Genomic DNA, 13536 nt, shown 5'->3' with positions numbered 1-13536 from the left:
AAACCTGCCCAGCCAGCGGGGTGGTACTTGCTGAACAGTGCCTGGGGTATGCATTTCGGCAGGTGCTCGAAGGGGTACTCGAGGAATGAGGGAATGGGGAATCACAAATGAGCGGAGGAGAGTGCAGGGGGCGCCTGAGCACTTTTGGGCTACGGGAAGGCCCAGCAACCCGCTGCCAGGAAGAGGATTGTGTGCCAAAAGGAGTGGAAAAGGGTGGGGGTGAACATCACAGGACTGTGCACAGGGGCGGATGCACGGCAAGCGTGCCTCAGTCGGCAGGAGCCACTCCACAGCCCCACGGGGGCTGGGGTGCAGCCATAGGCCTTGGGTCCAGGCAATGATGATCAAGAGAGGGTGCTAGTGTAAGGGAGGGCAGCTTTGTTGGGTTGCCTGGTATGTGAAGCAGGTTGAGTTCTAATGCGGCGCAGGAGATGCCTCCCCAAGCGGGAAGCCAGATGGCAAGTCCGCGACAGGAGGAGTCAGCGCAGCATGCGGCGTGCCACGGTGCCATCCTGCAGGAGGGCAGAGCGCGGGTGTGCGCGCAGGCGGCAGCGCCTGTCAGCAGCAGCAGTAGCGCAACTCGCAGCGAATCCCCCGGCCTGCGTGCGGAAGCCAAGCGGCAGCGCCGGTGCAGCGGGCAAGGCAAACAGGGCTGGAGGGCTCGAGCGGACGGGCACGCGCCTCAATCACCCCCTCCACTTCCTCCTCAGGCGCGCCCTCCACAAGCTCCTCCTCCGCCTCGCCAGGGGCCGGAGTGGGTGCCACGGAGGGCTCAGGCGTGGGCGCCGTTGCGGGCGCGGGGGCAGGCGCCGCACTGCCAGTGCCGTTGCTGTTGCTGTAAGTGCCCATGTATGTCCCGGTGGGGGAGGGACCCGCCCCGCCGGGGCTGCCGCAGCCCAGCCCAGCGGGCGTCAGCTGATCTGCGGGGATCGGGTTGCTCATCCAGGCCAGCAGCTGGCGGATGGTGATGAAGTAAACGTCGGGCTGGCTGAGGGCGTAGTCTGCGAGGGGCGATGAGGGCGAGGGGAGCAGCGCTCAGGGTGAGGCGGGGCAGGTAGCCTTGCTGTGAGCCCAGGAACACAGGAGTGCAGCTGGCACATGAGTTGCCCGCCAGTGCGCAGGCACACAAGGGTCAAGCGCCCAACGGGACGGGCCCAGCCGCCCTCCCAGCCCACCCGCAAACTGCTGCACGTCGCCCTTGTGGTCCTTCAGCCAGGGTGTGTGGATGAAGATGGGGAACGGGGCGCGGTTGCCGTTGTAGGCGGCATCGAAGTTCTCCTTGAGGATATCAAACACGCTGTGGTCGCCGTCGCTGCACTCGGCAGCGGCAGCAGCGGCAGGGGTCTGACCCGGCACGATGGCAAAAGGGCATGCTCGAGGGCTGGCTAAGGGCTTGCCCTTAGGGGCTGGCCAGGCAGGCACACCAGCAGCTGTCCCCAGTGCTGCAGTAGGTAGGCGCAAGCTAGCTATATGCCAGCTCAACACCACTCACTCTCCATAGTCCATGGTGTAAGGGCCGCCCAGCGCACTCAAGTCCCACACCGGCACCTGCCACAGCCCCGGCCAGTACTCGTCCTCATCGCACTTCTGGATACTGTTGTACCTGCAGGCAGACATCACAGCGGGCGCAGCGCAGCGGCGGCGGCAGTGAGGCGGGCGAGAGCCGGGGTGGGAGGCGGAGGCGGGCAAGGGCAAGGCTTCGCTGATGCGGGGCCGCCACCGCCGCTGTGCTGGGAAGCGTCGCGCCGGCGTTCCACCCGCCACAGATGATCGCCCTGCTCACCAGCCGCAGTTAATGGGGATGCCGTTCTCCATGTCCCAGGGCCACACCCTGCCGTCCATGCCCCAAGTGATCGACCGGCCGGTGCCGTCCTCGATCAGAGAACTGCGCAGGCGGGGAGGGTGCGGGAGGGGCCACGTACGTGTGTTGAGTGTGTGTGTGTGCAGGCGAAGCACGCATGGCCCCCCGGTGTGCTCCCACGGCAGCCAGCCTGCGGGCCTGCCGTCAGCGGGCCACCATGCCTCGGCGGATCCCCCTTCTCCCTTGCCCGGCCCTCTCCCTCTGGAGTCAAACTCGCCCGCTGCTCAGCCAGCCTCTCTGTCACACACACGCGCGCGCGCGCGCACACACACACACACACACACACACACACACACACACACACACACACCTGTCGTACAAGAAGCCGTTTTCGTGCAGTATGGCCCTGACCTCGGGCTTGGTCTCCAAGTACGGCGCCCGCAGGCCCACCACATCCTGCTCCGGGATGCCGCACTCGGCCAGCTTCTCGCGTGCCCCCACAATCTCCCGCCGCAGGTCGGAGCCATCCAGCTCCAGGAACTGCAGAGGCGGGCGGCAGTAGATACGGGCGGGCATGAGCAGCTGGGACAGCAGGGCAGGCACCCGGCTCGACGGGTGGCGGGGGCGAGCGGCCAGCGGCGCGGGCAGCTGCAGGGGTGGCGGCAGGACGGCGCAGCAGAAGGCCCGGCGCGGCGCCAGCGGCAGCAGAGCAGGGCGCCGCCACCGCAAGGAGTCCCACCGATTTGTGAGTCTTGGTGTGGTCTGCGATTTCGTGACCTTGGTTGTACAGGTCCACAGCCAGGTCGCAGCCTGCAGGAGACGAGGCACAGGAGCCGCCGCTGGTACGGTGGGGCACAGCCGCAGCGCAGGCTGCAAGCGCGCTGGGTCCGCCCGCAGCGGGGCCATGCCCCGCCCCGTCTGCACCGGCAGCTGCACGGGTCCAGGCGGCTGGCGGCCGGGCGCCGTCCCTGCGCTCACGTGTGCCCGAGGTGGTGGTAAAGAAGGTGGCCAGGGCGGGGCAGCTGCCGCGGCCCAAATCCAGCGAGCCCCGCCCGCCTGTGACGTCGGTCATTGCGTTGTAAGTGCCCTCGGTAATGGCATCGTCGTGCTGCAGCATGGAGGGAGCAGCGGGCGGGCATGAGGGGAGGCACAGGGTCGGAGCGGGGCGCTGCCAGGAGGTGCGCATGACGCGGAGGCGCCGCCGCCGTCACTTGCCGCGAACAGCACAAACTGCGGGGTCTGGGAGGGGCTCAGGCCGCCCGGCGCCGAGGTGGAGGCGTCGACTGCAGGGGAAGGCAGGGCAGCGGTGCTGTCAGCGAGGGATGCCTGCCCCACTGCGTGCCAGCTGGGTGGCGGCGGGCGGCACCGGCGCCGCGGCTTCACTGGCACTGGGACTCACTCCCCGCCTCCACAGAAGCGGCCGCTGTTAGGACGATCAATGCCAGAGCGACATGCATGGTCGATTGGCGCTGTAGAGGAGCGCGGAGGCTACCACGCGGTGGGACCCGCCGCGTGCCCGAGGCCCCCATGGCGAGGTTTTGCGCCCGCTGCGCCGTGCTATTTGGCGATCACCAGGTGTGTGTTGGATCAAAAGGAAGTGCGTACCAGGGTACGCGAGCCAGCGGGCCGCGACACTTTGGGTCGCTGCCGTCTCCCTCCCACACACCAGCCCACTGGAGCTGTGGAGATTCCAAAACTGCCCGGCGGTGCCAATTATACCACAAATGCGTGCCGCGCGGCGGTGCCGGCCCCTAACACGGCTGAACTAGGTTTAGGGGGAGCTTCCTTTCCTCCCGGAACACACCTGCCCGGAAGCCCCCACCTACCTGACCAGCTGGACCCACTCAGGCAGGGTGGAAATGGCGCCACTACATCAATCTTTACCAACTGCACAATTTGATACCTGACACACGCCCTGCCGCCTGCTGAGCCCCGCCCGCTGGTAAGCGCCTGTGCATCTTGCCACCTCCCGCCTTGCGCCGCCCGGTGCAGCCGGCCGACGCACCAGCTGCCACTGGCTGAGCAAAATCACGTCGATATCACAGGCTCAATCGATCACGGTTGCAACAAAAAAAGCAAGACATTTGGCTGACGGCACCACAATGCTGGTAACCGAGCACGAATGAGAACAGCGCCCCCAGGCGGTGCTGCACTATCACATGCGCCGGCTGGGGAAGAAGCTTGAATCAATGAAAGCTTGTGGCAGTGTGGATGGGAAATTAGGTTTGGAGACATGAAAACAGATGACACCATCAAAAACTAAAAAGCTTGGATAAAGGAGCTGGGCTGGTGCTCATACGTTGAGGCTGCGGATGCCAGTTCTGGTGGTGCAGGTCACTCGCTTCTCACTCGTGTTGTTCGTACATGAATGACAGCCGCCGCTTCAGGCGCGCAGCATGCGGCGAGTCATCACAACCACCTCCTCTCCCTCGCCCTCGTCGTCGCCCTCGCCATCCTCTTCCACCGGCTCCTCCTCGAGCACCTCCTCAATCTCCTCCTCCTCCTCAGGCTGCTCCTCATCAACTACAATCTCCTCCTCAGCCACCTCCTCGTCCACCTCCTCATCCAGCACCTCCTCCTCACCCTCAATCTCGCCCTCAATCTCGGCGTCCTCCTCCTGCGAGGCCTCCTCCTCTGGCTCATCCTCGGCGTCGCCGCCCTCTTCCTCGTCCTCCGGGGGGGTGTCCACCTCAGCTGGGAACTCATCCAGGATGGGCTCTGCGGGCTCGCCAGTGCCTGGCGCCCCGCCCGGGTTGCCGCAGCCCAGCGCCTCGGGCGTCAGCTGCTGCAGTGGGATGGGGTTGCTCATCCAGGCCAGCAGCTGGCGGATGGTGATGAAGTAGACGCCCTCTCGCTGGGACACCTCGTCTGCATGGGTGCACAGGCAGGCAGGCAGGCTGAGCACAGCTCAACAGGTGATGGGGCAGGGCAGCGGGCGCAGGGGCTGTGGCTGCCACCGCTGCCACCATTAGCAGCAGCAAACATGCCGGCAGGCAGGCAGGCGCTGCGCACCGATGAAGGCCTCCACATCCCCCTTGTTGCCCTCCAGGTATTCGGAGTGGATGAAGAGCGGGAAGGGGGCGCGGTTGCCGTTGTAAGACTCCTCAAAGTTGGCCATCAGGGTGCCCAGCACGTTGCCGTTGGAGCCACCGCCGCCGTACGGGTCGCTGCGGGGCGGGCCGCGGGGTGGGGAGGGAGCGGGAGGGGAAGGGTAGGGTTCAGCTGGGGAGGCGGCAGCGGGGCTCGGGGGAAGACGCGGCATGTCGGGCAGCGAGCACCGGTGCGAGGAGGGCAGGGTGCAGCGTGCAGCTCACAGCTCAGCGTGCATGTCGGCCTGCCACGCGCCCAAGCCTGCCGCCGACAGCTTTCAGCTGTTGTGTTGCCAGCGTTTTGGCAGACCTGTGAGCGGCAGCTCAGGCAGCGGCAGCGGCAGCGGCAGCAGCGGCAGCGGCAGCATGCGGCGGCGGCTGCGTGTTGAGCCCACTCACTCTCCATAGTCCATGGTGAACGTGCCGCCGTATGCGCTGAGGTCCCAGAGCGGCACCTCCTTCAGGCCCGGGTAGGACCCACTACACTTCTGAGAGCTTTGGTACCTGCAGGCATGCACATGGCAGGCGCCACCCCTTGTGTGAGCCAGCGGCCTGTAATGTGGGCAGCAGCAGCAACGGTGGCGGCAGCATCAGGCAACACGCCAGGCATGCGCCGTGGCGACATCGGGGCGAGGCACGGAGGGGGAGGCGAGGCGGGCAGCCTGGCGCTGCGCAGCCCCGAAGCCGAAACCAGCCAGCCAGCTGAGGCGGGCCGCATCGCTGCTACCGCTGCCACTGCCGCTGCCTGCGCTGCCACTCACAGGTCGCAGTTCTGGGGGAAGCCCTCGCCCAGGTCCCAGGGCCACACGCGGTCGCCCATGCCGTTTGAGATGCTCTTGCCCTTGGTGTTCTCGATGAGGGAGCTGCAGGGGGGGAGATGGTGGGAGGGGGGAAGGGGGGAGGTTCAAGAATGGCTGGGCATGCAGGTGTGCCGCCACCACACACGTGCGCACACAGCCGCTCACCCAGCCACAACCCCCACCGCACACACACCAGCTCCACGCCACACCCCGCACGCACCTGTCGTACAGGAAGCCGTTCTCGCTCAGCACCTCCCACACCTCTGGCTTGATCTCCAGGAAAGGCGCACGCGCCCCCATCATCTCGCCGGCAGAGATGCCGATGCAGTCTGCCATCTGCTGGCGCCCGCCCACGATCTGCTCCGCGATCTCATCCTTGCTTTTGGGCAGGAACTGCAGGGACGGGTCAGGAGGTGGAGGGGCAGGGGGCAGGTGGAGGTCCAGCAGGGGCAGGGGGTGGGGCGGGCGCCAAGAGACCGACCCAAGGGCGCAGCCAGCCAGCCAGCAGCATCCAGGTGAAGCGCTGGGCAGGGCCGGTAAGGGCAGCAAGGGCAGCGGGGCGGGCCAGGGCTGGGCACACACACAAGACACGAAAGCAAGGCGCACCGAGTCATGTGTGATGGCGTGCACAGCCAGCTCATAGCCTTGGTTGTAGAGATCCTTGGCCTTGCTGCAGCCTGCAGGAAGGCAAGCAGGGAGGGAGCAGGCAGGGGATCACGCAGGCAGGCAGGCAGGTGTAGGGTCGGGCAGCGGGTCAAGAGAGCAGACACGCGGTGAGTCAGGCACAGGGAGCGGTGCTGCAAGACTTAGCAGCCTGCTGAGAATCTTTCCCTCAGCTGCGCCGCATCAGGGCCCCACTGCGGGCGCCCAGCATGCTGCGGGCCCGGTGTCCTGGGTCAGCTGCCGCACTCACTGTTGCCCTTGTCCAGCAGAAACATGGTGGCGGCAATGGGGCAGTTGTTGGCGACCTTGCCGGCGGTCAGGCCAGTCATCATGCCGTAGGTGGGGCCCTTGATGGCATCGTCGTGCTGCAGCGGGGCAGGGAAATCAGTTGTGGTTGCGTGTGTGTGTGTGTGTGTGTGTGTGCGCGCGCGCGCGCGACTGCATTTGTGTGGATTTTGCAGTGGTGAGGTGGCGGCAGGGGATGCGGCGGTGGAGATGCGGCGGCCGCATCACACAGGTGTAGGACGCCCGGATCAAGTGTGCGGTGTGCTTCTCAAGACCACAGCATCCCCTCACCGAGAGCAGGACGAACTGCGGGGTCTCCTCGCGGCTCAGGCCGCCAGGGGTGTTGGTGGACGCGCAAGCGGCTGCGCGGAAGCAGGCGGCGCAGTCAAGTTGCGAAGTCAAGCATGCCCCCTCCGAGACCGCCGCACGCTACCTGCCAATCCAGTGCTTGCTGCCGCCAGCTGCTGCAGCTCTGGCGGGCGATGCAAGGCCGACTGGGCTGCCGCGCCCCGCACCTCCACAGACGGCAGCCAGCAGCAGCGCTGCCACGAACAGCGACCTCATCGCCTCTAGCTCGTGCCTGGGTGTGGGAGAAGGAGCCAAAGCCGCAGCCTGCAGCACGCGAGGCGGAGGCGTGGGGGGTCGGTGCCGGCCTTCCAGGCTTGGATGGGGCCCTGCAGCCGGCTCCATTGTCTTGCTAGTGATAAACCTCGCCACGACCGCTGCGGGGTGCGCCAATTGCAGCGCCCTGCGGGAAGCCCCATGACATGCCGGCAGGGAATGTCCCCACCTTGTGCTAGGACCCCTAGTGAAGGCTAACAGCGTTTGAAAGATCTGCAGAGGGTGTCGATTGGGTGAGAATGGCGCGGCATGAGCGCTGGCCGGGTCTGCAAGGGGGACCAGTCCATGCGTCAGCCTGATCTGTACTGCAGGTCTGACTGATCAAAACGTGAATCTTGCGTGCCGGTTGCCGTGACAGGAGCAGGCACGAGAAATGGTGGGCTGGCCAGCCATCAAGACAACGGGATGCCCCGCCGCCCACAACCGCCGAGCGGTTGTGCTGGCGGCGCCGCCACTGCAGCATTTCATAAGTGTGGATGATCACACTCCTGAAGGCCACATCAGTTTACAGCTCCAGCCCTATTGTGTGATGTCCAGCGCGGCAAAGACGTCGCTGATGATATCGTTCGACATCACAAAGCCCTGGGGATCCGCCAGCCGCACATGCCGCACCGTGCCCCCAGCGCTGCCGCCGCTGCTGCTGCCGCTGCTGCTGGCGTTGCTGGCTACCGCCCAGCCACGCTCTACGTGTGGCCGCAGCGCAGCCGCCACCAGCGCGGCCGCCTCCTCGCCTTGTGGGTGCCGTGCAGCCAGCTGGGAGAGGTCCAGCCCGTCTGCCAGCCGCAGGCGCAGCATCACACTATCCAACAGCACTTCATCGGCGCTTTCGGGCGGCAGAAAGGCGCCGGGCACCCGCGGGCCCAGCTGCTCTGCATCTGCCGCAAACTGCTCCAGCCACTGCTTGTAGGCGTTCAGCCGCTTGGGGCGGCTGAAGCGGCGGCCCTGCTGGCAGAGAAGAGGGTGGGACGGCAACAGACTGGTGTCAGAGCTTGTGGCACCACAGATGGCAGCACAACGAACGCAGCTGGGGACGGGACTAGACACGGCGCGCTGCAGCTAGTGGCAGCCAGCACACAGCTGCCGGGCAACCGGCATCGCCCAGCAAGCTGGTGGCGGCCAATCAGGTGGGTGGCGCTGCCAGCTGCGCGCCCACGTGCCTGCAGGTAGGAGGCAGACCCCAGGCCCAGCCCGTAGAAAGCGCCCCCCTGCCAGTACACCATGTTGTGGCGGCAGCGGTGGCCCGGCAGCGCATAGTTGCTGACCTCGTAATGCTCAAACCCTGTATGGGTGGCATGCAGGCAGGAGAGGGAGAGGTGGGAACAGGGGATGGAGCCCTGGAGGACCGGTGCCAGGGCATTGGTGGTGGTGGGAGCACGGGATCCCATACTGAGAGCCAGGGAAGGCCACGGTGCTGGCGGGCTGGGGAGACGAGGGAAACGCAATAAACATATGTATTCTGTTGTGCGCCCACCAGCGCCCCGCAGCGTGTGGCTCGCTTGGCAGTACATGTCCGCCGCCGCGTCGTCGCTGGGGAGCGGCGCCTCTCCTGGCCAGTACCGCTTGGCAAATGGCGTGTGCTCCTCCACCTGCCGGGAATCAGCCGCACGGGGGGGCGGGGGGGAGGGTGGCAACGAGTAAGAGGGGCAGGCCCGACAGGCCCGTTCGGCCCTGCGGCAAAGCAGGCGGCATTCACGGCGCACGGCAGGTGACACGAGCGTGGCACCACCACCTCCCAGCAGCCACAGCCGTCCTTCACCTGCAGGTCGTAGGTTGAGATGTGGTGCGGCGCCGCATCCAAGGCCTGCTCCAGCGACCGCTGCCACAGCTCCTGCGTGAGCTGCGGCAGCCCCGACATGAGGTCCAGGCTCCAGGAGGGCACGCCGGCCGCGTGCACTGCCTCTATGGCGCGGTACACGTCCGCCGCGTCATGCGCCCGCCCGCACAGCGCCAGCAGCTCGTCCTGGAACGACTGCAGGCAAACAGGCGGCGGGCGTAGCGGGAAAAGGGTGAGGGCAGGGGACAGACGGGGAGAGGTTTGTGAGCAGCCAGGGGCAGCGTGGGTCAACAGCCAGAAGCAGCTTGGTGGCCATCCCCCTTCCGCTCCACTCCGCACCAGGTCAACTTCTGCACCAACCCGGCGCCAGTGCCGTGCCCAGCCGCCAAGTGGCCTACCCAGCCCACCCTAGCCAACCCACCTGCACGCCCACGCTGACCCGGGTGACCCCCATCCCCATGTAGCTGCGCAGGCGGGCGGCATCAAAGGTGCCTGGGTCAGCCTCAATCGACACCTCTGCTCCCGCCGCCAGCCCAAACCGCTGGTCCAGCGCCGCTAGCAGCTGCTCCAGCAGCGGCAGCGAGATGAGGGAGGGGGTGCCTGCGGCGGCGGGCAGCACATGAGGGTGGCCGCAGCGGCAGTCAAGCTTCAGCTTTCAGACAGCGGCAGCATGAGGCAGCTGGGATGCGCCACCCAGAACGGCAACAGCCCAGAGCCCGAGCCGCAGCGGCAGCAGCCACGGAAGCAGGCGCAGGCGCAGCCCACCTCCCCCAAAGAAAACCGACTGCAGGGGCTCGCTGTTCAGGCGCTGGCTGGCCTCTATCTCCTGAACCACCATCTCCACATACCGCTGCATGTTGTCCTGCACACAGGGCAGCAGAACTGGTGTGCTCACATGAGTCATGTCGTGGCCGCCCTCGCCTACCGCCGCACACGTAGAGCACAAGGCCGAGCACCGCTGGCCAGCAGCAGGCACCGACCTGCACGTGCGGCGTCCCTGCCAGGTCCTTGCCCACCGCAATGACGGGGAAGTCACAATAGGAGCACTTGCGCTGCGGCAACACACACCAGCGGGAACGGCGTCAGCGGAGCAGCTTGGAGGCAGGAGGGCTGTGCGGGCCTGCCTGCTGCCTGTGATGTGCTGGCGGCGGCACTGCTGCAGCGGCCACAGCTGCTGGCCGCAAAGCTGCAGCCTCCACTCACCTTGCAGAAGGGCAGGTGAACATAGGCAGCAGAGGGCGCCTCAGCGTCGTCAGCTGCCCCCGCCTCCTGCCCTGCCGCCGCTGCCGCCTCGGCCGCGGCGCTCACCGCACGCATGCAGCCTCCCTCGCCATGTTGACGCCTGGAGGCAGCTACGCGCAGCCAAGCCGGAGTGGCGGCATCTGCCGTGGCCCTGCACTCAACGAGTAGAGCGGCAGGCGGCGGCAGCTGGTTAAGAGTGGCCAGCCGACGCAGCGCGGCAAGCACGCATGCCACTCAACACGAGTGCTATCATCGTTCCACGCACCTGCAGGCCCGCCAGCTGAAGCCAACGCCGAGACTGGTCATGGTGCCGGCAGCATGCGCTGCCAAAAGGGCCAACCTACAACTGAATACGCGTGGATTGCACTGCGTGATTGAGTGGATGCAGCCGCTAGGTTAGGGCTCGAGCATTTCATGCCTAGCTGGCGCCCCGCCCAGCAGGCGGCGGCAGGGCTTTGAGACAGCGACAGCGGCGGATGACTGCCGGGGTGGGAGCAGGTTGCAACAGTGCTGCCATTCTCTCAATAAAAAACACTATTGGGCAATGCTTGTGCAAAGGACGGTAGCACGCACAGTCTCTTCAGCTCCCGTCTCTTCAGCTCTGCCGCTGCGTGGTCTTCCACGCTTTCGGTCCCAGCAGCCCACAGCGCTGGCCAGGCCAGCACCGCTTTCCAGCTGTGGCTAGAGGAGGCCGCCAAGCTCATCCGTCCTTCTTGGCGTACCGCTTGAAGTCGGCCATGTAGGGCGCAAACACCGCCGTCGCAAACGCCATCAGGTTGTAGTCCACGAGCTGCGGTGCAAGCCAGCGGGCAAGCCAGCAACAAGCAGTGGTTCATGGCTGGCTGGGCAGGCAGCAGCGGGACGTCCGACAACCCCTCCCATGCATCCCATGCCACTGAAGTAACCCAGCCCAAGACACCTTGCCCCCCAACACACACAAACACACCTTCATGAGCAGGCGGAAGCAGATAGCAGTGGGCCCCACGTCGCGCCACACCATGCGGCCGATGGACGCAAACACTGCAGTGCACAGCCCAGCAAAGGCGACATGTTTGGCGCCCGCGCATGCCAGGGCCTCCCTGATGGCACGACGGCCCACCTCTCGCCCTTCCACATCAACACGCACACACACGTGCAAAGCACACACACACGCAACCCCCATCACACACACACACACGGCGTGAAACTTGGGTACCCCACCCCACCACCCACCCGTGTCTGGCAGCTCCTCTGGGTCAACCGCAAACTTCTTAAAGAACTCCATAGCGTCCAGCTTGTGGGCCTGCAGCAGAGGAGTGATGTGGTGTGGTGTGTCTCTGCATGCTGGTGGGCTGTTGCATAGCGAGGGAGGCACAGGGCAGATGGACTTGGGAGGAGGCATAGCCAGCACGCCCAGGCTGCGAGGCATGCTCGAGGGGTGAACCAGCGAGCGGGGCCTGTGCCCTCCTGCCCTGCCTGCTGGTGGGTAGGGTACGTGGCAAGGCAGCGGCAGAAGGCTTGCCTTGTCGTAGAAGCGGGTGGCCACGGGGGAGGGGTGAAAGACAAGCACGTCGATGCCGTGCGGCCGCACCTCGGCCGCCAGCGAGGCGCCAAAGGCTGCAGGGGCCAGGGGCGAGGGTGTGTGCATGGGTAGGCGGGTAGGTGGCTGGCAGCGCAGCCTGGCGGCCGGGCAGCCTGCTCTGCTTGGCGCCTGCTGGGCCGGACTGCGCTTGTTGGGTTTTTCATTGAGGAGCTGGACAAGGCAGGGCGGGGCTTGCTTGCTTGCTTGCTGGCTGGAAGCTGACCCGAAAGGAATGACTTGGTCGAGGCGTAGAGTACGCTGAAGGGGTTGGGGATCATGGCGGCGGCTGCGGGCAGGCGGCAGGCACAGGGGAGCGGGCTGGGCACGCGAGGCAGGTGCCTGGGGCAGACCTGGCACCGCGGCGCTGCCTGCACACTGCGCTGCACACTGCAACCCTGGGGCCGCCAAAACCACCACCACAACAACAACGACAGTACCGCCACAACAAACACCAGCCTTGCACCCACCCGAGCTGGTGTACACAAAGCAGCCGCGCAGCTTCTTGGCGCGCATGCGGCCCAGCAGCAGGTGTGTGACCTGCACCGCGCTGACGGCGTTGCACTCCAGGTTGCACATCTGCTGGTCGGCGGGCCTGCAGGGGTTGCACGGGGAGCGACAGGGAGGGAGGGGGGATGGAGGACAAAGGGTGGGGGGCGGGGCAAGCAGGCGGCAGCTGTGTGGGGCATCCACTGTCGACCAGGGGCATCCCTGCTGAGTGGACGCCGGATGTGCCCGCCTCCGACAAAGCCCCCACCACCGCACCACCACCTCCAGACAGCAGCAAAAAGGAAGGCCCCGGCAGCAGCCCAGCCCCACACCACTCACACGTCCACAAAGAAGCCGGTGAGCACGTAGCCAGCGTTGCAGAACACCACCTGGATGTCGATGTCGCGCGTCTGCTTGGCGATCGCGTCCATGTAGCCGGGCTTGCCCAGGTTGACGCCCACCTGGGAAAAGCAAGGCGACAGGACATGGCAGTTGCCGACGGGAGGACCGCAGGGAGCGAGGGAGGGTGGAGGCAGGGCATGGAACCAGGGAGGCAGGGAGGCCATGGGAGCATCGCCGGCTCGGCACGGCTGGCAAAGGGCAGAAGCGGGTCTGTGCCCATCGCCAGCGCTGTACCTTTCTGAAGGTGACCCGCGGGTACTGCTCGCTCAGCTCCTTGTGTGTGGCATCCAGCAGGTCATCCCCCAGAGCCACCAGCACCACGCTCAGGCCCTGCCCGGCCAGCTTGCGTGCGATCGACTTGCCGATGCCTGCATATAGAGGGCGGCAGCGGGTGAGGTTAAGGCATGCAGGGCAGCATGCGCGCCATGTCTCGGAGAGGCAGGAGGCAAGCCATGATGGCTGGTTGCTGCCGGCACGGAGGTTGGCGGCGGGTACTGCCGCCAGTGCCTGTGGCCAGGACGCCCACCGCTGCTGGCGCCGGTGACCAGCGCCCACTCTGCATTGTAGGCCTTCTTCAGGTTCTTGGTCTTGTAGAACCAGGCCACGATGAAGTGGGGAATGGCGTAGGCCAGGAAGATGAAAAGGAGGGCGCCGGTGGCGATCGCTCCGATCATGGCTGCACCAACCGATCGCCGATTGCCTCAGGGGGCGGCTGCCGCGCCAGGTAAACGAGCGATGGGCACCGGTGATGAGCGCCGATGGCGTGCACCGCTCCGTCTGAGACAATTTGAGGGACTGCGGGTGACAACCCA

The 13536-nt window shown here is 66.2% G+C and overlaps 4 protein-coding genes across 4 annotated transcripts; all 4 read right to left on the bottom strand.

Annotated features, from left to right (window-relative positions):
* Positions 1-479: 479 nt before the first annotated feature.
* On the bottom strand, positions 480-3258 carry CHLNCDRAFT_138797 (hypothetical protein; the record flags this gene model as incomplete). Its single annotated transcript, XM_005844408.1, has 10 exons — positions 480-512; positions 691-1001; positions 1176-1312; positions 1493-1603; positions 1784-1885; positions 2172-2341; positions 2541-2611; positions 2780-2909; positions 3029-3084; positions 3201-3258. The coding sequence occupies 10 exons, from the start codon at positions 3256-3258 to the stop codon at positions 480-482; spliced, it is 1179 nt and encodes a 392-aa protein (XP_005844470.1).
* Positions 3259-4184: 926 nt separating this feature from the next.
* CHLNCDRAFT_138796 (hypothetical protein) lies at positions 4185-7202 on the bottom strand (the record flags this gene model as incomplete). The annotated part of the gene is made up of 9 exons (XM_005844407.1): positions 4185-4669; positions 4814-4968; positions 5290-5394; positions 5652-5753; positions 5911-6083; positions 6297-6367; positions 6604-6718; positions 6930-7000; positions 7154-7202. 9 exons carry the CDS (start codon positions 7200-7202, stop codon positions 4185-4187), a joined length of 1326 nt encoding a protein of 441 aa, XP_005844469.1.
* Positions 7203-7778: 576 nt separating this feature from the next.
* CHLNCDRAFT_138795 (hypothetical protein) lies at positions 7779-10350 on the bottom strand (the record flags this gene model as incomplete). The annotated part of the gene is made up of 8 exons (XM_005844406.1): positions 7779-8201; positions 8333-8538; positions 8731-8845; positions 9016-9228; positions 9455-9633; positions 9799-9895; positions 10014-10085; positions 10237-10350. The coding sequence occupies 8 exons, from the start codon at positions 10348-10350 to the stop codon at positions 7779-7781; spliced, it is 1419 nt and encodes a 472-aa protein (XP_005844468.1).
* Positions 10351-10975: 625 nt separating this feature from the next.
* Positions 10976-13398, bottom strand: CHLNCDRAFT_138794 (hypothetical protein; the record flags this gene model as incomplete). The annotated part of the gene is made up of 9 exons (XM_005844405.1): positions 10976-11065; positions 11222-11295; positions 11488-11557; positions 11750-11871; positions 12060-12122; positions 12304-12428; positions 12662-12783; positions 12959-13092; positions 13251-13398. 9 exons carry the CDS (start codon positions 13396-13398, stop codon positions 10976-10978), a joined length of 948 nt encoding a protein of 315 aa, XP_005844467.1.
* Between the last annotated feature and the right edge of the window lie 138 nt (positions 13399-13536).

The sequence above is a fragment of the Chlorella variabilis genome (assembly GCF_000147415.1).
Source record: "Chlorella variabilis unplaced genomic scaffold CHLNCscaffold_22, whole genome shotgun sequence".
In the NCBI taxonomy this organism is placed as follows: Eukaryota; Viridiplantae; Chlorophyta; class Trebouxiophyceae; order Chlorellales; family Chlorellaceae; genus Chlorella; species Chlorella variabilis.
This window is presented reverse-complemented; position numbering and strand designations above follow the sequence as displayed.